The sequence below is a fragment of the Hemiscyllium ocellatum genome, chromosome 5 (assembly GCF_020745735.1).
Source record: "Hemiscyllium ocellatum isolate sHemOce1 chromosome 5, sHemOce1.pat.X.cur, whole genome shotgun sequence".
Classification (NCBI taxonomy): Eukaryota; Metazoa; Chordata; class Chondrichthyes; order Orectolobiformes; family Hemiscylliidae; genus Hemiscyllium; species Hemiscyllium ocellatum.
Window position 1 is genome coordinate 86614790 of NC_083405.1, and position 23842 is coordinate 86638631.

Consider the following 23842-nt stretch of genomic DNA (forward strand, 5'->3'; position numbering starts at 1 on the left):
CAAAACATTCTCCCTGTTCACCTGGAACTTTAGTCAAATGTGCAACTCATCAGTTGCAGTTGAGGTTAATTAAAATCACAGGATTCAGGGTGTAGCAAGTAAGCCTTACCAATTTAAACAGATATAGAAATGTAAGCAATATTGCTTAACAAATCTCAAGAACTCAAAGCAACAGAAAGAATTTCTCCTTTTGACCATTTCCTAAAACTCAAATAAAGCTAGTCCATGTGTTAACAGGGATCAATTGGTTGTTTATGGTCTTGATGGCCTCAGCAGTTGAAGTGGAATACAGATGGTGAATACCCTTCGAGTGAGAGGGAAAGCAAGCCAGAAGGGAAACCAATAAAGCCACACACTTTCCCAACTCATTTTGTAAACCTCACAATGAGACTCCAGTACATGCATTTCCAAGTATTACAGTCTTTCTATAAGTTACATATTTCCTCTAGGAAAGGAACATGAGCACCTTTACCCTGAATCTATTCGGTAAAGTATATGTGGACTTGCATCTGTGTTGCTTAACGAGACAGCTCTTAGCAATAGGGGCAAGATTGATACATATCCATGTGTGGATTTTTTTTTACAAAGTGTTGAAAAGACATAGAAACTTTGCTAGGATCACAGAGAATCCTACAACCTGAGGAGAGGAATAGTTCTGCAATGCAGTGTTCCCAGTCAAAAACTGAGGTTGGCAAGTAGAGCTTGAAATAGAGGTGTTTTTCACTTTTTGATTCCTTTGCACACTGTTTTTGGTCATGGAGTCATAGAGATGTATAGCACGGAAACACGCACTTCAGTCCAACTTGTCCATCCCAACCCAATCTAGTCCCACCTGCCAGCACCTGGCCCATATCTCTCCAAACCCTTCCTATTCATATACCCATCCAGGTGTCTTTTAAATGTTGCAATTGTACTAGCCTCCACCACTTCTTCTGGCAGCTCATTCCATACACGTACCACCCTCTGTGTGAAAACGTTGCCCCTTATGTTTCCCCTCTCACCCTAAACCTGTGCCCTCTAGTTCTAGACTCCCCCACCCCGGGGAAAAGACCTTGTCTATTTATCTTATCTATGCCCCTCATGATTTTATAAATCTCTATAAGGTCACCCCTCAGCCTCCGACACTCCAGGCAAACAGCCCCAGCCTGTTCAGCCTCTCCCTTTCGCTCAAATCCTCCAACCCTGGCAACATCCTTGTAAATATTTCTGAACCCTTTCAAGTTTCACAACATCTTTCTGATAAGAAGGAGACCAGAATTGCATGCAATATTCCAACAGTGACCTAATCGATGTCCTGTTCAGCCGCGACATAACATTACAATGTGACTGTAAAGAACATTTCATAGGCCTATCATAGCTGTAGCCTCCTTTAGCTATTAGACTGGTGAGTAAGTCACAAAGGTGAGATTATATCAAGACTGGGGCTGCTCGAACTCTTTACAAACACTTTCTAAGCACACTTGAATTGGTGGATATGATCTAGCAGATTACAATAGACAACAGGAGTTTCAACAAGTAATAACAATAAATTTTAGTGTGTAGCCATAAGGATCTCAGTAAGAACTTCAACAATCCACTTTGTATGAGAAAAAAATGAGAGAACTGTGGATGCTGGACATCTGAAACAAAAACAAAAGTTGCTGGAAATCTCAGCAGGTCTGGCAGCATCTGTGGAGAAAATCAGAGTTAACATTTCGGGTCCAGTGACCCTTCTTCAGAATAGTCATTGAGCAAAGGTCACTGTACCTGAAACATTAACTCTGATTTCTCTGCACATATACTGCAAGACCTGTTGAGATTTTCCAGCAATTTCTGTTTTTTTATTTCCGTTTTGTTTGAGATTTGTTTTTACTGGGCACATTGGAGAGAATGGAGCTAGAAACCAAAATATTGCTGAAATTGATACATTTTCAAATAGGTTGAAACTGTTGAGACCAAGTTAAACTTTTCTTACTGTTATCAATGATAAGGCTTGACTTAGAATCAAACGAAGGACTCATTGTTGACCCGAGCATCATAGATAAATTAGAAGTGACCCTAACAGAAAGGTATATCAATGGACCAGATTTTGCTACAGCACATCATTTCATGGTATCTGCAATTGGACATGTCCCTGCAAACCTCTGGTTAAGCTTTGCTGACAAAAAGATTGAGTAGATTACCTACAGTGTGGAAACAGGCCCTTCGGCCCAACAAGTCCACACCGACCTGCAACCCATTCTCTTACATTTACCCATTCACCTAACACTACGGGCAATTTAGCATGGCCAATTCACCTGACCTGAACATTTTTGGATTGTGGGAGGAAACTGGAGCACACCCGCACAGACACGGGGAAAATGTGCAAACTCCACACAGAGAGTTGCCTGAGGCAGGAATTGAACCCAGGTCTCTGGTGCTGTGAGGCAGCGGTGCTAACCACTGTGCCACCGTGCCGCCCAAAGATGAAACTAATAAAGGTGCAGCAAGGGAAATAGAGCAACCAGAAACCGAGGACAAAGTGAGCAATAGGTTTTCACCTGAAGTAATGAGATCTAAGGATTGAAAAGTAATGAGTGGGCCTGAGAAGAATGTGGACTAATGCATGTTGCTGGCAGGTGGGACTAGATTGGGTTGGGATATCTGGTCGGCATGGACAGATTGGACCGAAGGGTCTGTTTCCATGCTGTACATCTCTATAACTCTATGATTGACCGACAGATTTAGATGGTACATTTGAATTGGCTCAGTCTTGGAGGGCCAAAGGGCCAGTTCCTGGGCTATAAATTTTCTTTGTTCTTTGTTCTTTTCTCTTTGTTCTAAACCAGGAACAGAAAGAGAAATAAAGGATGGTTTAAAATGAAGTGCCAGAAAGGAAAAGTTAAAAGAAGGCTATGTTAAATTTGACATTTTAAAATTTTCTTTGCCAGACCCATCAATTAGCAGTTACTAACATTTGCCATGTTAATCAAAGGGTACTTGTGTTCATAATGATGAGGCTTAACTTGCTGTGGTAAGTTTAATGAGCAAGTCATATGGATATAGAGATAAAGTTCCTCAGGAACATAAGTAATTGGAGAGGCTGAAGAGATGTAACTTTCACAAAGTAAGCGGGAACAGAGCACACCCTGGTTAGCAACATTCAGATATTCGCGTTAATCTACACATCCAACCCTCTATGTACCATTTACTCATAAATAATGGCAAACTCTTTAACCTTGCCCATAAATTCTGCATTATTATGAATACATTGGAAATATTTTTTTCAAAAGAAATGTAGAAGGTTATTGATTTGGTAATACACTAACTTTTAAAGAGAGTGATGGATAGCATCAAGCTGGTCTGCAAGTTGCTGTGCATTCATGCTGTTGGACTCATTCAACTTGTGTGACAGTTTCAATAGACTGATTCAATTTAAAGGAACAATATGCCTTAAAAGCTAAAGTAAGTGCACATGAAGTAGGTCAAATTTCACGATTTCATGGTTTCGATGACCATCAGTCAGACTAGTCTCAAGGTGTGTAATTTTTCTGATTGTAGACTGTGAACCGGTCGGCTCTTGGAGAACATATCAGCTTGCGGAACCCTACCACGACCACACATCACATCACAAGACGAGAAGTGCGGTTACCACAGCCCCTAAAATATGATTATGCAAGAATACTGGTAAGGAAAGATTATGCTGATAGGGAAAATTATTTTATTTATTAATAATTTGAGAAAATGTATTCTTTTTATAACTGTTGTGCCCTCCGAAGGACGTGGGATAGATCAGTACCAGGTTACAATTGCCTCCCTGTCTAACAGAGGTGCTTTTACTTTATTTGTGTATAACTGTGTTCAAAAGATTACAGACACAGATGTTTTTACTTTGACAACGTTGTGACATATCTTCGGAGTGAAACAATCTTTGACTGTCTCAGGTTCCACCTTTGTCCCTGCTAATTTTCCTGTTTCTAGAATATTAGATACTCAGAGTGGCCCCTGACACCTCCCACTCCCCACACTCTTCTCCCCCAAGACCACTCCAGAATTTGCCAGGACTTTAATTGGATTGGCATATTACATCCACAGAGGATAATTGTAGCAACTTGCAACAGTCTTGTCATTATTCACGACAGTTCCACAATGTAATGGGAAAGCAAATCTTAGGACTTTTATTCTTAATGGTAAGGTCCTAGGGAGTGTTGCTAAACAATAAGACCTTGGAGTGCAGGTTCAATAGTTCCTTGAAAGTCAAGTCGCAGGTAGATAGGATAGTGAAGAAGGCTTTTAGTATGCTTTCCTTTATTGAGTATCAGAGTTGGGAGGTCATGTTGCAGCTCTACAAAATGTTAGTAAGGCCACATTTGGAGTATCGCTTGCAATTCTAGTTTCCTTCCTGTTGGAAGAATGTTATGAAACTTGAAAAGGTTCAGAAAAGATTTACAAGGAGGTTGCCAGGGTTGGAGCTATAAGGAGAGGCTGAATAGGCTGGGGCTATTTTACCTGGAACATCAGGGGCTGAGGGGCGACCTTAGAGGTTTATAAAATCATGAGGGGCGTGAATAGAATAAACAAACAAAGTCTTTTCCCTCAGATGGGGAACTCCAGAACTGGAGGGGTTTAGGGTGAGAGGGGAAAGATATAAAAGGGACTCGAGGGACAACATTTTCACGCAGAGGGTGGTGTGTGTATGGAATGAGCTGTCAGAGGACATGGTAGAGGCTGGTACAATTGCAACATGTAAAAGGCATCTGGATGGGTAAATTAATAGGAAGGGTTGAGAAGGATATGGGCCAAATGCTGGCAAGTGGGACTAGGTTACGTCGGCATGGACGAGTTGGACTGAAAGGTCTGTTTCTGTGCTGTATATCTCTATGACTCTATCACTCTAATATATAATGAAACAATTTTCAGAGGTGTGAAAATGAGTCAGACATCGTTACTGGTATCTAATCAATCCAATATATCCTGGTGCTAGGAAAAGAAGCCCTGTCCCCTCAGTTCTATTGATACTATTTTGTTTAACATAACAAGAAATGCTCCTATAGTATTTGACTTAGGACAAATAATCTTTAGAACCCAGCACAGCGATAGTGTGTAAAGGAAAATAAATCAACTGTAGTGGACTGCTAACATCTGAAAAAATACTGTTAAATACGTCTGACTTTTAACCAAATACTTGATTCACTTAGATGAACTGTTAACTTCCTGGAACTTATGAAGTTTATGTTTGACTCCACTTTTATGCTCCACTTTTTCTTTTTAAATGAACATTGCCTTTTCTATAATTAAATGTCTGATTTTTATGCAATCCCTTCAGCAAGACTCAGGTTTTTCACACCAACCAAGAATATATCCAGGTTTCTGTTTGCCCAATACACAGAGCACATTCTTTCTCGGTCGGGAAACACTGCCTTTCAACAAGTGTAGAAAGCTTTAGCAGGCAACAGCTGAGTCAAGACATAAGGGCATAGAAAGAGATGCGCAGTTTGCCAATGTGAACTGAAAGCAGAGAGTCAACATTGCAGTTAACACAGAAGACCCAGAAATGTCTGATATTGGGCCTCAGACTTTATTTACAAGAAACCAGCAAGTTACAGATACCTGCTGCTTCCCTCACAGTTCACAGGAAAAGAGGACTTCACTTTCAGGAGTCAGAGAAGCAGTCCTGCATTCCCTATTTCACATTCAAATTTTACTTTAAAAATTTATCTCTTCGGTCCTGATCTTCAACAATGCCTTCCTGGTTTTGCTGCATGAAGATCGTGTTTTCAGTGCCAGCCAGGTTGGTTACATTTAGGGCAGTAAAAAATTAGGTCTGCAGATGCTGGAGATAGGTGCAGCTCAGTTTAGCAAAGGAGGCCTTAAATAGGTAAAGAGCCTACTGTAAGTACCAAAGGTGAGCACTGGATTTGTTTTTATGTCATCGTCAAGTAATGTTACATCAGGTTATGATGCAGTAGTGTTCCATATCATCCTGACAGCCACATCAAATTTGTAGACACGTAAATGTTTTATGCCACAGCATCATTTAGTTTCCAGGCCAAGGATTTCTAGGTGTGTGCAAAAATGCTTCCAAAATTCAACTAGACAAAATTTAAAGAGTATTCTAACATGGTGCTCTGGCTTCATTCAGCCAGCCTTTCTGTTTTAATGGGGGAGTCACCCTATCTCCTTAAGACTGTTATTATGTGGAGCTGATTGTAAAGAATCCTAACATGCAGTGACAAACTCATCTGTCCAGATTCCCTTGGTGAGCCAGTATGGCCAGTTAATTATCTGTAATGCTTGAGAGTACTGCAGACGCCAGCGTTGAATTAGCAAGTCAGACAGACCATCATGATGGAGCCAGCTTAACTCTAAAATATTGGAGAATTTCTTGATTTCACCATCAGCTAATACTCACCGCTAATTCTCGTGGATTTTTAAATCTAAGTGCACAAAGTAGAAGGTATGCATGTTGAAATTCATATACCTTCTCCCAAGCATATTGTTGTTAGCGAACATCATAGATGAGCCAGGGCTAAGTCAAATCAAGTGGCCAGAAAAATTAAAAGCAAATTACTGCGGATGCTGGAATCTGAAACCCAAAGAGAAAATGCTAGAAAATCTCTGTAGGTGTGGCAGCCAGATGCTGCCAGACCTGCTGAGATTTTCCAGCATTTTCTCCTTTGGCCAGAAAAATTAATTGTAAGCTGTACAAAACAAACCCAAAATTAATTCTATATGTTTTTTTAAAATCTGCACTAGGATAGCAGACAGCTCCTCCACACACGAAATGGACAGAGCTGCCCCAGCTGTTGATCAGACTGGAGTTTGCAGTTAACTATATATAATTCTGTTCTGTTCTCACTAGTACGGAGCTTGACATTAGAAGATCGAAAGTAGTAGAAAAGAGAGAAACATGTTCAAAAATGCTGTAAACTATCTGCCACATAATTTTCTGAAGGCAGCTGTAAATACTGGGACAATGCTGCCAAAAAATGCAGTCATATTTAAACATTGATAAAATAATGTGTCTTCAGAAATTGAGGCCTTCAAATGAGGCTGTGTGCTTGATCGGAAAACAAAACAGGCACTCTGGAATACTTGGACTGCCGTTTGACGTGCTTTTCTGGTTGAAGGTTCATTTTGCTAATTGTAATGATTTGGAGAATTGCTTGAGAACATTGAGCTATTCACAATATCGTGGTCATGACAGCACTGCAAAGCCACTTTTCCTAATGTGACCTCGCCTTATTTTTGTCTGGCTTGCCGCTCTGTAATTTGCTGTAAAACGTGGTAAGCCAGACAAAGTGTAATCAGGCTGATGGATGTTCACTGAATAATTTAGTTGTTTCTGGAAATTAACTTCCTTGATCACCTTTTAAGTGCAAAATGTCCTCTGTTCATTGCAGAACGTGCCATAAGATATACATAACTTCCTTAAAGTGATCTTTAACATTTTGACTCTAAATGTATGTGCATGACATAATAGCCTTTCATAAAACAACAAGCTAAGTAATTGGAGTGCAGTAATTATTCAATAGACTTTAAAAGGTTAACAGCTCTGAGAACAAATGTTGGTTTTTAGAGGCCCTGTGTTTGAATTCAGTATGCAGGTAATTCTTAATACCTTTCAAAATTTCCCTTTTAAATTTAGCTTAGTTCCATTTATTCTTGCAGTAGCACTTAATTGGCAGATTATAATTTTTTAGTACATTTATTTAATAGAATTTTATTGTTATCCCCTTTGAGTGGCAGGTTAGGAAGCCCTGGGAAGTACTGATCTATAAACTTTTCTTGGAGGACGATTATATTCATTAAGCGCGTTTTCATTTAGCACACCATTTTTCAGAAATACCTCAGAAGTATGGAGTGTGGAGAAACAGAGGGAGCTTGGTGTTCAAGTACATAGATCCCTCAAAGTTGCCACCCAAGTGGATAGGATTGTTGAGAAAGCATATGGTGTTTTGGCTTTCATTAATGGGGATCAAGTTTAAGAGCCGTGAGGTTTTGCCACAGCTCTACAAGTCTCTGGTGAGACCACATTTGGAATATTGAGTCCAGTTCTGGTCACCCTACTATAGGAAAGATAGTTAGGCTTTGGAGAGGGTGCAAAAAAGGTTCACCAGGGTGCTGCCTGGACTGGAGGGCTTGCCGTATAAAGAAAGGCTGAATACGCTCGGACTTTTCTCTCTGGAGAGAAGGAGGAAGAGAGGTGACCTGATCGAGGTATACAAAACAATGAGAGGAATAGATAGAGTCAATAGCCAGAGACTTTTCCCCAGGGCAGGATTGACTGGGTACGAGGGGTCAAAGTTTAAAATATTAGGAGAAAGGTACAGAGGGGATGTCAGAGATAGGTTCTTTACGCAGAGAGTTGTGAATGCATGGAATGTGTTGCCAGCGGTGGTGGTGGAAGCAGAGTCATTAGGGACATTTAAGTGACTGATGGACATGCACATGGATAGCAGTGAGTTGAGGGGTGCGTAGGGTAAGTTACTTTATTTTACATTAGGATTAATCCTCGACACAACATGGAGGGCCAAAGGGCCTGTTCTGTGCTGTACTTTTCCATGTTCTATGTTCTAAGTACTGAAAGTAGAGATAGCTGTAAATTGGGGAAAAAAAAAGCCTTAGATGTTAGAAAAATAACTTATGTTGCTGATATTTATACTTTTGTTTAAAGACAGTCATAGGGTGTGGTGGGGTGAATACACATGGAATATTTGAGGCAGTAAGCTGAAACCTGTAATACCCAGTTCAACAGAGAAATATCACGATGCTTGTCATAGTCTACTGTAACTTATTGATTTGCAAATGGTAATATTACCTTACCATCTTTAAACTTTTCCAGTACACAGCACATGAATAATTTCTGAAGTACCATTCCATAAGCAAATCTGCTACAACAAACATTGTTGGAGAAACCCAGCAAATCTGGCAACATCTGTGAAGAGAAAGCAGAGTCCATTTTGAGTCCAGTAACCCTTCTTCAGAACTAATGTGGCTCAGAAAACGTGGTATTTATGCTGTGGACGAGGGTGGGTGGGGGAGACAAGTGAGTGTAGAGGTGAAGATTTATAGTTAGGCAGGCAAAGGAATGGTCAGTAGGAAGCCAGGGATAAACAAAAGCTGGTAATGAGGCCCATAGGTAGGTGAAAATGGGTTGGCTGTGCTGAAAGCAGCCTATGCCACAATAAGGCCTGGGGTTTGTGGAAGTGTAAAGGGCATGGGAGGAGGTGTTCAGGTACTGAAACTATTGAACTCGATATTGAGTTCTGAAGGCTGCAGAGTCCAGAAGCGGATGAAGAGATGTCATCTCAGCTTGTACTGAGCAAGCCTGGGATAAAATATTGCCAGAGAACATAGTGGTGTGGTGAGTGGCAAGTAACTCAAAGCTTGGGGTCATTTTTACAGACAGAATGAAGTTGATCCACAAAGCAGTCACCCAAATTTTGTTTCATCTCCCCATCGTAGAGGAGACCACATTGTGAGTAGTGAGTACAGTAAACTAAATTGAGTGAAGTGCTCTAAAACACACCTTCACCTGGAAGGTGTGTCTGGAGCCTTGGATAAGAAGGAAGGAGATAGGTATTAAACCTTCTGCAATTGCATGGGAAGGTGCCTTTGAGGTGGAGGGATCTATTGGGATTGGGGAAGGAGTGGACCAGGCTGTCCCAGAGGGAGCAGTCCCTGCAGAATTCTAAGGGAGGGGACAGAAGTTCTGATGAAGGATCACTGGACTCAAAAAATTGACTCTGCTTTCCTTCCTCAGATGCTGCCAGACCTGCTATTTCTGCCTTTGTAGGAGGGGAGTATGTGTCTGGTGGTGGCGTCCGGCTGGTAGTGGTGGATTTGCCGACTTATGATCCAATTCCGAGCAAATCTGCTAACTACTTTGACTTTGTAGTTTTAGACCTGCTAATCTGTTATTGAGCTCACCTCATTAATGTCCAGCTTCAATCAGAGCAGGACTTACATACTTAATGGTAAGATCCTGGTGAGTGTTGCTGAACAAAGACACCTTGGAGAGCAGGGTCGTATTTTCTTGATAGTGGAGTCACAGGTAAATAGGATAGTGAAGAAGGCATTTGGTGTGGTTTCCTTTAGTTGTCAGGGCATTGAGTATCGGAGTTGGGAGGTCATGTTGCGGCTGTACAGGACATTAGTTAGGATACTTTTGGAATTTTGTGTACAATTCTGGTGTCCTTCCTATAGGAAGGATGTTGTGAAACTTGAAAGGGTTCAAAAATATATATAAGGATGTTGCCAGAGTTGGAGAGCTACAGGGAGAGGCTAAATAGGTTTGGGCTGTTTTCGGGGAGTGTTGAAGGCTGAGGAGTGGTGGAGGCTGGCACTATTACAACATTTAAATGGCTTCTGGATGGGTAAATGAATAGGAAGGGTTTGCAGGGATATGGGCCAAATGCTGGCAAATGGGACTAGATTAGTTTAGGATATCTGGTTGGCATGGGCGAGTTGGACCAAAGGGTCTGTTTCTGTATTGTACATCTCTGACTCTATGACTCAATGTTACTATGTGCACTCACATAGGAATTTGCCACATCAAGTGGCAGAATGATGTGCTGTAAAATTGTTTGGGAGTGGGGCTCCCCACAAGAATGTTTATAAGCTTTCTATTTGATAATGTAAATAAAAAGCACACTTTACAAGCATTACATGCAAGACTCTATTTTGAGTTTCTTTTTAATCTTATGATTGCCTGAGGCGAAAAGGAATCAAAGAATCGTGCAAAGTCAGTTCAGTTGTCTCCGTACAGTTTCTTATCATTGACTATTTTGTTTTTACAGAATTGTAGCAACATTGATTGTACAAAAATAGTTTGCCATGTTGGTCAACTGGGAAGGGGGCAGAGCGCTGTGCTAAATGTTTGGTCTCGAATCTGGGTTGAAACCTTCTTAAAGGTAATGTACAAAGTAATTTATTATGAGCTGTATAGGCAATTGTCTAAAACTAAAAACTTGTTTTTTTTCAATGAACTTCTCATATATCAATCACAAACTGATCTGGGTTAATTTGTTTAGCCTCTACACAATCTTAAACTTTGGCTTATGTTAGAACTAGCGATGTATTTTAAAAGTATGTTTATGAAACTTATGTGATGAAATTTTTAATTTCATATTATATAATACATTGTTTGGGGAAAGTATTAACTGAATAATTGTAATAAATGCTAGTTTTATCACTGTGTTTAGAAATTTGAATGTTCATTAATTTAATATGCATCCACAGTTCGCTTCATTCTGCACAAAATATTTCTCAGATTATTGCCACATCTGTTAATCTGTCAACAATCAGGAGAAACATTTTATTCTTACTGCACTCCATGTTTGTTTATGAAAGGTAGTTCCCTTGGTGCTACTGAGCCTTCTGACTTATTCATCTAATCTCTTAAACTATGTTAGGAAGCAATCACAAAAACAAATATTGCCTAATAACACAAAGTTGTTTTTGCAAATGCTAATTCATGAGAGTGCCTTGTTTCTTTTATTCATTCCTGAGATATGGACAGCATTGGCTGGGCCAACATTTATTGCCCATCTCAAATTATCCTTGAGAAAGTGGTGGTGAGCTGCCTTCTTGAACTGCTTTAATCCATAGTGATCAGGTACACCCACAATGATGTTGGGTTGAGTGTTCCAAAATGTTCACTGATGCTAAGTCAAGTACAGTGGTGACCCCGGAGTCTGAACGTCCTATTGTTCGAACAAATTGGAATCCAAACAATTATTTCGAGAAAATTTTGCCCTAAAGTCCGAACACATTTTCAGAATCCAAACACCACGTATTGTTCAGGTCGCACATTGTTCAGTTCATCCTGGGAAGTAGTTGTGAAAGCATCCCATGTGTGTCCATCACTAGTTTACCTCGTGTTTTCACCTTGATTTGTGCTGGGGTTTTTTTAATTATCACCCTTGTGCATTCACCATGGCACCCAAGAAGAGCAGTGAAGCAAAGAAGAGTAAGAGGAAGCCCGTGCGAACGACAATTGAATTGAAGAAAGAACTTATCGCTAAGCATGAGAGCAGTACGCGTGGGACCAGAAACGGATTAATCCACTTTCCATTATTTCTTATGGGGAAAATAGTATCGGAATCCAAACTTTTCGCAATCCGAACAACCTCCTGTAATGAATTAAAGTCGGATTCCGAGGCACTGCTGTAATGGCAATATATTTCCAAGTCAGGACTCAGTTTGGATATCTTTCTGTTTAAATTCTTTATCAATTCAGCTATACAAGCATGTTTGCTTCTTTATGTTACTCCTTTTGGATGAAGCAAAAGCTTTCAGCTAGCTGATGTGTTGCAAGATTCCACACAAATTACCCATGGTTCATATTTCCCTTATATAAACAAATTAGTTGTTGAGCATTACATAAGCTAATGTTAAGGGCAGTGCTATTTTTGTGAAATGTTCTGCAGTACATTAGAACACAAAATGATAACAAAATAATTCAAACTATTCATTGAAAAGGTTTTAATTTTGTAATCAAAATTTAGGATTTTTTTTCAGCTACTACAAGTATCAGGGCTCAGTTTTATAGCAACATTGTTCCTTTCCTTTTCACTTATGACTCCATTTTGAAAATTTTTAATCACAGTTCATTAACCTACAACTTTAAGAAGAGAGGCAGATCTAGAATAATTTTCTATCAGTTTTCCATCTGTAAAATAACTAAACTTTATCAGCATACTGTACAGAGTGATTACAGCTAAAAATCCATAGTCACCTCTTTAGTACCATAATCATCTCAATCTAGAATTGTCAGTTTTGGTTAACTATATTCCCGGATATCCAATCTAATAATGAATATTTAATAACATAATTTGCAAATATTATTGCAATTATAGCCAGTAGATCATTCGTAGTTGGGTGTCTTTAACCTATTTTTCTAATCAACCTGTTCAGAGGTGTTATTACACACTTCTGGAGCAGATGGGACTTGAACCTCGGCCACTCAGTCCAGTGCCACAGGATATTACTGCTGCTGCACAAAAGGTCCCGTAAAAATCATACATGCAAATAAAGGGTTTGCTTGAGCTCTCATCTTCAGCAAAACTAAACCTATGGTGCAAACAGATGACACCAGGTTACAGTCCAATAGACTGGACTATAACCTGATGTTGTGTGATTTTTAACTTTGTCCACCTCAGTCCAACAGCACTATCTCCACATCATGAGGCATGTTTTTACACTTAGCTGAACATGAAACCTGCTGCCATACCCCACATTTAAGGTCTACTCTTCATGCTATCCTTCAAATTCTCAGATTTTTGGACTCCTGATCCTAATTCACTGATCCATCCAGGACATCTCTGCAGGAGTTCCTCAGGGAACCATCTACAGTTACTTCATCAGTGACCTTCTCAACATCATAAGTTCAGAAATGGGGATGCTTACCAATAAATGCACAATGTTCAACACCAATCACAACTCCTCAGATACTTAAGCAGTTCATGTTCAAAAGCAACAAGATCTGGACAGTGTCCAGGTTTGGACTGACAAGTGGCAAGTAACTTGTGACCATCACAAAAAAAGAGACAATCTAACCACCACCCCTTAACATTCAATGGTGTCACAGTTACTGAATCCTCCATTATCAATATCCTAGGAATTATCATTGATGAGAAACCTAACTGGACTCACCGCATAAATGCAGTAACAAAAAGAGTACATCAAGAGCAAGTAATACATCTCCTGACTCTCCAGAGGCTGTGCACCATTTACAAGGCAGAAGTCAGGAGTGTGATTGAAAACTCCCACTTGTCTGGATGAATGCAGCCCCATTAACATTCAAGAAGCTTGACACCATCCAGGACAAAGCAGCCTGCTTGATTGGCACCACATCCACAAGCATCCACTCCCTCCACCACCAATATTCAGTAGCAGCACTGTGTGCCATCTACAAGATGCACTGCGGAAATTCACCAAAGATCCTCAGACAGCACCTTCCAAACCCATGACCATTTCCATCTAGAAGGACAAGGGCAGCAGATACATGAGGACACCGCCACCTTCAAATTCACCTCCAAACCACTCACCATCCTAACTTGGAAATATGTCACCATTTCTTCACCGTTGTTGGGCCAAAATCCTCAAATTCCCTCCCTAACGGCATTGTGTTCAACCCACACCAGGTGGACCGCAGTGGTTCAAGAAGGCAGCTTACCACGACCTTCTCAAAGGCAATTAGGAAGGGCAATAAAAGCTGGCTAGCCAGTGACACCCACATCCCACAAAATGGATATTAAAAGAACAAATCCAGGACTGTTGTGACACAATAAGCAGCCTGACATCACCCAATCTTTAATAGCGAGCTATTAAAGCATTGTCGTTGAAATATATCATACTGAAACCCAAACAGCCAATATTTGGAAAGCTTTGGGTGTCAACATTCTCTTCACCCAGTCTTCTGACCAATTTATTAAAGAGGAGGCAGGAGTTTTGGGTTACTTTTCCACAAGTAGTTTATACTAGACCTGCTTGATCATGCCTTGCAACGTTTTTCTTACATAGCAGATGTAAGCAAATTTTGGGGTGGGAGAGTGAGCTGATGTTACTGCATAAATGAAAAATCATCTTTTAATTAATCAAAGCAAAAAAATAATATGCAGCTCGATACAAGTAAAACACGCTCCTTCTGGAAGTGTTAGCAAAGGTGATACAGTAAACTTTCCAATATATCTGTTCCCTTTACCTCAACCCCTCCACAGACTGGTAACCACTCTTGTATAGAATCTCTCTCCCCATACAACCACTTTCCCACAAAAGTCTCTCCCACTCAAAGTCTGTCTCCCTTATCCCTGCAGGTTCACCTCTCTCAGTTCCTTAAAGTACTCCACTAAAGAAATGTGGGAAAATAAGAGCAGAAATAAGCTTTTCATGTTTTTGTGTCTACTACTACTTGCAACAGTAACATGGATGATTGGCCTCTGTAACCCTTCACTCCCTTATACATTCAAAATCTATCTGATTCCGTCTTCATTGAGTTCATTGACCCAGTCTCCATTGCTTCCTGGGGAAGGGAATTCAACAAAGAACCCTTTAACATTTTGAACATATAGTGGAAGATGATGACATAATCAGAACATCATTACACCACTAATTCAGTTGCCAAGGCTAATGTTCTTAGTTTATGGGTTCAAATCCTGAATTTACCCTTTCAGCCTGTTGGTATTTTCACAGTTATTCCCCTCCCCCAAAAAGAATTGAACTTCCCAGCAACACCGTCAACTGGTCTTCTCACTGACCGGTGGTTAAAAATCTGCCAGAGTAGGTGTAAAGAAATAGATTCAGGGCAATCTTCATTCTACACCATCTTTCCCCTCACCAATATTCTGATCCCTTCCCAGTCACACCTGCTATGATTACATTCGCACTGCTTCCTGCTCTTCCAATCAGATTGGCCCACTTGTGCACTTACTGTTGCCGCTTTTGAGATATCCATCTATCTCACTTTTAAATAAGTTCAGAAATGGAGCATCTAAAATCCTCAGCGACACAGAGTTCCAATGATTCACAACATTTGAAAGACAAATATGTTTCTTCCTCTACCTTAAATGATTCTCTTCTTATCCTGAGACCGTGGCCCCACTTTCTAATTTCCACAGTCAGGGTAAGCAACCACCCAATGTTCTACCTTTCCATGTCTTTTCAGAATCTTCGGTGTTTCAATTAGATCACCACTTATTCTTCTAAACCTGAGAAAATCTGTCCAATTTTCTCAGCGTTTCATTGTCAGAAAATCCTCTTAATCCTGCAGTCAACCTGGTGACTCTCATTGTACTGCCGCTGATGCAAGCAAATCCCTGCTTTACTGTAAAGATCAAAGCTACATCAGTGTGTGGTCTCATCTGTACCATTGAAGCCAGAATTAGTTTTCTGTTCTCTGATTCCCTTGTAATAAATGACAATACACCATTTGCCTTCCTAATTGTTTGCTGGACCTTTGTGTTCCTTATACAAGTCCTTTCGAACATCAACATTTACGTGTTTCATGCTTTGTTTTGTAAAATTCAGCTTTTATTGCTACCAAAGTGAGTAACTTTGCATTTCCTTCCAATATTACTCTTGGACTCTGTCTCAGTCATTAACATCAATTGTAAATAGTTGAAGCCCCAGCACTAACCCTTGTTACAGCCTGCCAACTTGAAAAGGCTTCACTTATCTCCACTCTCTACTTCTAATCCTTCATCAATTTTCTATCCATACTAATATAATCCACCTCTTCAATAAGCCCTGATGTGGGACTATATCAAATGCCATTGGAAATTCAAGTAAATTTCATGTATCAATTTTCCTTTATCTCAAAAAATCATCAGAAAAAAGTCTGTAATAAAGTTGTCAAGGACAGTTAAGTATTTTACACTCCAATTACTGTGTGGTGTGTGGACATAAAATTTCCACATGCCTTCTCTGAACTAACGGAGTAGTTTGACCATGAAATGGTGAAAACACTTCTCATTTAAAACAAAACTGATCTTGTGTCCTGAGGCTGTTCTGAAACAGCTTCAAAATTTGATTGCACAGCACCATAAAAACATTTCTTACTTATGTTTTGTTCTGCAGTTCTGTTATTTTCTAGATCACTCTTTGCAACTGTGGTCATCCTTCGAACATATGAACATTATCACTCTCTGAAGTATTTGTATAGACACTTAAGTTCTTTATTTCATTTTTCTTTACTTATAAATTAATTAAAAATTATGGTTGCTTGGTCTGACCTTGCTCAATTTAAAGTTGATAAACAAAATAGCTTTAAACGCATTAAAAAAAAATGAAGGAGAAAGTCAGCAGGCAGGCAGCGTCTGTGGGAATATTGAAAGGCATTCCAATTATCATTTACTGGCATGTTATTGCACAACCTTCTGCAATTATTGTACATAGCTGTTCATTCGTTTCTTTAATATTGACCCATTTAAAGTTATATCTCAAATGCTGATTCCCAGATCATGTTGAATTTATTCATTCAATACTTGCTGTACATCAGTGGTTGCGTATCTTCCATTTCTGTGTGTTGTTTGGATCAATTGAAAACACCAGTTCAAAATGAACAATACATCTTGTGGCTTCTCTGACGCAGTGAATCAACAAACAGTCATGTATCACATTAGCAACAAATTAGGGAGGAGTAACATAAAAAGACGTCAGGAATTTTCAAGACGGGAAAAGGCAATTAGTCCCAACTGGCATGTACCAGAAATGTGGAAGTGGAGCCAAAAATCCAGATAGTATCATATTCCCGTAAGAATATTCTGCAAATTGGTAAGTTCAATGTTAAGAAATATGGACAATGCAGTCTATAGCCAAATCTAGCTTTCAGCTCCAAAACAAAACCAGCACACTTTTACATCTTGCAAACTATTCACCCAACATATGTATGACTTCAAAGGACAGTTTTCTCTTTCCCACTGGAGTCAGATTACAGTGCTGGAATTCATAAGGGGTGTGGGTGCAGAGACAAGTTGATTGGAGCACTTCTTTTAGTAATACAATTTCAATTAGATCCTAAAGACCCCCAAAAACTTATCCCTCCAGTCTGTTTCCACATCTTCATCCCGTATTGCCTCATGCTCTGCGGATATCTATTGGTATCCCATGTTATGTCTATGCTACCTCCATAGCAACTTTCCTATGTAATACTTGTAATATTATTAGCTTGTGTCAACAAAACAGAAACCAGGTCAAAGAAACCAAACTGTTATTAAACTGGGACCTGCCATTATTCTCCAATAAATGGAATGCCTACTGTCCTGATACCACTTAGCACTTGAAACTCAGCCAAGCGTTGATAATGACGATAGTTATCCCACCAATCAACTTCTTTGAAAAGATAAGAACATCGGGTGTTTGTTTCAAATTCAAACCTTACTGTCTGTCTACTAATGTAGGGGAGCATATGGTTAAATTCATGCCTAGACTTTTTGAAGTGTCAAAACCAGCCTGTAAGGCAGTAAGTTAGCTTTCTTTTCTCCAAATGTCATAATCAACATTGTCTTTATCAGCCAGAACTACTTAAATCAGTGGAGAAAGGAGGGGGTTATTTTGCAATTTTTTTGTTGCGTTATGGTTTTCCTCCATTCAAAAAAAATCATAATTCTTGTGTTTTCTCATACTTGCAAAATGTTGACAACAGTCATTCTTGAGACTGAAACTCAATCTGTGAGAGAATGAAGTGGAAATCAAGTTCAGTAAATAATTACTAGCAGTGAGTGATTTGACTTCCAAAGACACACAAGTGCAAAAGCAAAGTGGTAAATGTCATACTTAAACAGGAACAGGGATAAGCTATTCGGCCCCTCAAACTTGGTCTGCCATTCACTGGGATCATGGCTGATCCAGTATTCCTCATGTCTACTTTTCTATGTTTTCCCCATCACCCTCGACTTCCCTACTGATCAAGAATCTGTCTATCTTAGCTTTAAATATAGACAAGGACTCTACCTCACAGCTCTCTGTGGTAAGGAATTCCAAAAACTCTCAACCCTTTGAGAAAAGAAATTCTTCCTCACCTAATGCCACTTTATTCTGAGACTATGCCCTCTGATCCTCCATTCCCCCATGAGGGAAAACATCTTCTCAGCACTTACCCTGTCAAGCCCCTTAAGAATCCTATTTTTTGATGATATACCTCGCAATTTGCTAAAGTCTAGTGAGTAGAGGCCCACCCTGTTTAGCCTTTTGGAAATTCAAATGCAACACATCTACTGGTTCCCCTCTATTCACTACCTTGTTGTGACTACATTGAAGAACTCTAATATATTAATTAGACATGATTTATCTTGAAGCTATACAGAAGAAATACTCTTTTACTGAAATCCAACATATAGAAAGTAATTTCTGAGCAGCTCATTCCATAATACCAGTAAAAAATGAGGTCTGCAGATGCTGGAGATCACAGTCGAAAATGTGTTGCTGGCTAAAGCACAGCAGGTTAGGCAGCATCCAAGGAATAGGAAATTTGACGTTTCGGGCATAAGTCCTTCATCAGGAATGAGGAGAGTGTGCCAAGCAGGCTAAGATAAAAGGTAGGGAGGAGGGACTTGGGGGAGGGGTGATGGAGATGTGATAGGTGGAAGGAGGTCAAGGTGAGGGTGATAGGCCGGAGTGGGGTGGGGGCGGAGAGGTTAGGAAGAAGATTGCAGTTAGGAGGGCTGTGCTGAGTTGAGGGAACCGACTGAGACAAGGTGGGGGGAGGGGAACTGAGGAAACTGGAGAAATCTGAGTTCATCCCTTGTGGTTGGAAGGTTCCCAGGCGGAAGATGAGGCGCTCCTCCTCCAGCCGTCGTGTTATGTTCTGCCGGTGGAGGAGTCCAAGGACCTGCATGTCCTCGGTGGAGTGGGAGGGAGAGTTAAAGTGTTGAGCCACGGGGTGGTTAGGTTGGTTGGTCCGGGCGTCCCTGAGGTGTTCTCTGAAGCGTTCCGCAAGTAAGCGGCCCGTCTCCCCAATGTAGAGGAGGCCACATCGGGTGCAGTGGATGCAATAGATGATGTGTGTGGAGGTACAGGTGAACTTGTGGTGGATATGGAAGGATCCCTTGGGGCCTTGGAGGGAAGTGAGGGAGGAGGTGTGGGCGCAAGTTTTACATTTCCTGCGGTTGCAGGAGAAGGTGCCGGGAGTGGAGGTTGGGTTGGTGGGGGGTGTGGACCTGACGAGGGAGTCACGAAGGGAGTGGTCTTTGTGGAATGCTGATAGGGGAGGGGAGGGAAATATATCCCTGGTGGTGGGGTCCGTTTGGAGGTGGCGGAAATGACGGCGGATGATACATTGTATACGGAGGTTGGTGGGGTGGTAGGTGAGAACCAGTGGGGTTCTGTCTTGGTGGCGGTTGGAGGAGCGGGGCTCAAGGGCGGAGGAGCGGGAAGTGGAGGAGATGCGGTGGAGGGCATTGTCGATCACGTTTGGCTGGAATCTGCGCCAGATCCACAGCTATCTGGACTACACCTCCTCCCACCCTGCCCCCTGTAAAAACTCCATCCCATATTCCCAATTCCTTCGTCTCCGCCGCATCTGCTCCTAGGAGGACCAGTTCCAATACCGTACAGCCCAGATGGCCTCCTTCTTCAAGGACCGCAGATTCCCCCCAAACGTGATCGACGATGCCCTCCACCGCATCTCCTCCACTTCCCGCTCCTCCGCCCTTGAGCCCCGCTCCTCCAACCGCCACCAAGACAGAACCCCACTGGTTCTCACCTACTACCCCACCAACCTTCGTATACAACGTATCATCCGTCACCACCAAACGGACCCCACCACCAGGGATATATTTCCCTCCCCTCCCCTATCAGCGTTCCGCAAAGACCACTCCCTTCGTGACTCCCTCGTCAGGTCCACACCCCCCGCCAACCCAACCTCCACTCCCGGCACCTTCCCCTGCAACCGCAGGAAATGTAAAACTTGCGCCCACACCTCCTCCCTCACTTCCCTCCAAGGCCCCAAGGGATCCTTCCATATCCGCCACAAGTTCACCTGTACCTCCACATACATCATCTATTGCATCCGCTGCACCCGATGTGGCCTCCTCTACATTGGGGAGACAGGCCGCTTACTTGCGGAATGCTTCAGAGAACACCTCTGGGCCGCCCGGACCAACCAACCCAACCACCCGTGGCTCAACACTTTAACTCTCCCTCCCACTCCACCGAGGACATGCAGGTCCTTGGACTCCTCCACCGGCAGAACATAACAACACGACGGCTGGAGGAGGAGCGCCTCATCTTCCGCCTGGGAACCCTCCAACCACAAGGGATGAACTCAGATTTCTCCAGTTTCCTCATTTCCTCTCCCCCCACCTTGTCTCAGTCGATTCCCTCAACTCAGCACCGCCCTCCTAACCTGCAATCTTCTTCCTAACCTCTCCGCCCCCACTCCACTCCGGCCTTTCACCCTCACCTTGACCTCCTTCCACCTATCACATCTCCATCGCCCCTCCCCCAAGTCCCTCCTCCCTACCTTTTATCTTAGCCTGCTTGGCACACCATAATACCAGTAGTTGAGTGGAGGCTGTAATCTGGTCATGTGATGAATAAAGGGGACAAATCTGTCCTGGGCTACGGCAGAGGGTCAGTACTGAAAACAGAGACCAGTATGAAACTATATGTCTGAGTATGTGGGACAAATAAAGCATCATTTCAGATTGTCAAGTACTACAAGAGGAAAGTAGATCACATCAGTTACAATGTTTCAATATACCTAAAGTTATGTTGAGACAAGAAGTCAGCTTGTTATATTTGTGTTAGTAAACAAAATAAAGACAACATTTCCAATTTAAAGACTGCCACCTCTAAGCAATCAAAACTAGAGACCACTGCTCCTGGTTAGAACCGTAGAATCCCGACAGTGTAGAAGCAGACCATTCAGCCCACTGAGTCTACACTGACCCCTGAAGAGCATTCCACCCAGACCCACCCTATCCCTGTAACCTTGAATTTCCTGTGGCTAATCCACCTAGCCTACACATCTTTGGACTGTTGGAGGAATCCAGAACACCAGGAGGAAACCCATACAGACATGGGGCAAACTCCACGCTGACAGCTGCCTAACGGTGGAATTGAACTCTGGCACTGTGAGGCAGCAGTGCTAACCACTAAGGCACCATGCCACCTGTTAACATCATGCACATACCCGTTTCTTGATCTTTGGCCCAGCAACAAAATAATGCGGAACTTCAGGTTCTGAGGAACTATGAACTAATGTTGGTCAACAAGTCAGCAAAGTCAGGGTTGATGGGGGACAGAATTTGGTTGGGATTAGGATAGAGTTCTGAATGTACTGATGTTTGTGGAGAGGTTAGACAGGAGATTACTGTAGTTATTGAGTCAGAGGTGAAAGTCAAGACAATGGTAGGGTTAGGTTCAGAAACTCTGCTCAGAGTCAAGTAGGATGGTGAAACTGTGGCCAGCTTTTTCAGTCTAAACCAATAGCTGAGGAGGAGAATGGGAACTGTTGAGGGTATGGAGTTTTCAATGGGAGCCAAAGTCAAAAACTGCACACTTTCATTGTTCCAGGAAAACAAATTTAAAATGTATCCATGATAGTCTATTGGACAAGTAGCCTAATAATACAGACACATGGAAGGATCAATGTTTGTTGTGAAGAGATAGAGCTAAATGTCATGCTATTGAAGAAGAAGCTAACCCCTTGGTAGTGAATGGCATTGCCAAGGCTAACATGCAGGAGAGGAGGAGGGTGGGGGCAAGGGATGGACTCATGTGAGCTTCAAAAGCAACAATGTGCAGGCTGCAAGAGAAGCTATTACTGGCTCAAATCAAGTGCATCAGAATGGAACGGGGAACAAACCAACCTACTTAACTAGAGATTGGAGGAAAAATTTTGGAGGGGTTGTTCCATAATCCACAACAAAAACTACAAGAGATTACAATGGATGAGGAACGATAATGCACTACATGAGAGGTCACAAGGATGTAATTTGTATCTTGGTCAAGGCCATTTTGATGCTGTGACAGTGGTAAGACCTCATGAGAGAGATTAGATAATCTATCAGGAGGGATTTAAAAAGAGTTTTCAAGAACCATCAGGATTGAATGAAGAGGTGACAGCCAATTCAACGATTTTGGAGATGAAATTAAACTTATAAAGAGTTGCAGTTTGCAGGACAAGAGGATTCTAGGGTGGGCATTTTAATACTGTATGATACATTTTGAATAACAATAAACAATTCCAGTTTTAAAAATAACTTTTCAATTTTGTATTTAAATGGTATCTGCCCATGCATTCCCCTTCTTGATGGGTTAAGAGAGATGGTGTTAAAAGTTACTATAATTTCTAGCCCGGGGTCAATAACATCAACAATTAAGATTTGAAATTGTCACCAAAGTCACTGCTGAGCTGTGTATACAGAAATAAAGGCAGATCAGACTGGCAACAGTTTAACTAACTTTGTTATTGACAGAATTTGAGCAGCTGTCTCCAGGCAAACAACCTTAGTTGCCATGCAAGGACTGACCTGATGTCAAATAATTTGTGCTATCGTTTTCCATCATTTCCTACACAATTGCTAGTGGCCTTATCCCCCTCTCAAACTGAGGGAAATGTTTTGATATTGTATCTGGCACTGATTCATCTGATCAGCAGAAAGAATGCAGTATGCAATAGTTAACACATTTTGGTATGTATCCAAGCAGGGTTTTATTGCTATCTTGTATCTTGAAAGGAATAAAAATTACAGTGTTTGGCTCTTTACATTGGAATGGTCTCATACAGGAAGTTGATACCTCAGTCTTGCATTCCAACTGCTTTTCATCAAAAAACAAAGCAGACTTCATTCTGGCTCAGACAATGACATTGTATCTAGTGCCGTAGCCCATCCAACAACTATGTATTTGCATTGGCTCACAGACTTGGTTTAGCGAAAGATACATGGCACACTTGCCAGAAGGCAAAAATTGAAAGACTGTACAAGTACATGCTTTTCTATACTTTTCCTTCATCAGTCTGAGTCCAAGAAAAGTCTGTAATGATCTTGTCAGAGGTAAAAGTCTGAAATTAATGACAACTTTCCAACGTTTGAATGGAAATCAAGGAAGATATTTAGATTTGCTTCTGATATTGTTGCGAGTAGCAGCCACGTTTCTGTCTTAGATGCGCATTACGTTTTACAGTGATATAAGCTATGGTGTAAAGTCAGATTCCAATAATCGCATCAAAGTTCAGCAACTCAATCAACCAGATTGAGATCTGGCTCATGCACTTTACAAAATAATTATCTTATTCAGATTGTTCATTTGATTACTTAGATATGTGGGTTTTATTTTGTTATATCAAAATTCTTGTTTCATTGCAGTGCTGGTGAAAGGTTAATGGCATTACCAGATTAGGCAAAATCTCTACAATGTTGTAAATATTTGAATT

At 41.2% G+C, this 23842-nt stretch overlaps 1 protein-coding gene across 1 annotated transcript in view; it reads left to right on the plus strand.

Annotated features, from left to right (window-relative positions):
* itga8 (integrin, alpha 8) overlaps nucleotides 1-23842 on the plus strand; it is a 217519-nt gene that overhangs the window by 170625 nt on the left and 23052 nt on the right. Inside the window, exons 26-27 of the mRNA XM_060824941.1 lie at nucleotides 3520-3645; nucleotides 10761-10874. Coding sequence (XP_060680924.1) covers nucleotides 3520-3645; nucleotides 10761-10874 — 240 coding nt within the window. The remainder of the gene's footprint in view (nucleotides 1-3519; nucleotides 3646-10760; nucleotides 10875-23842) is intronic.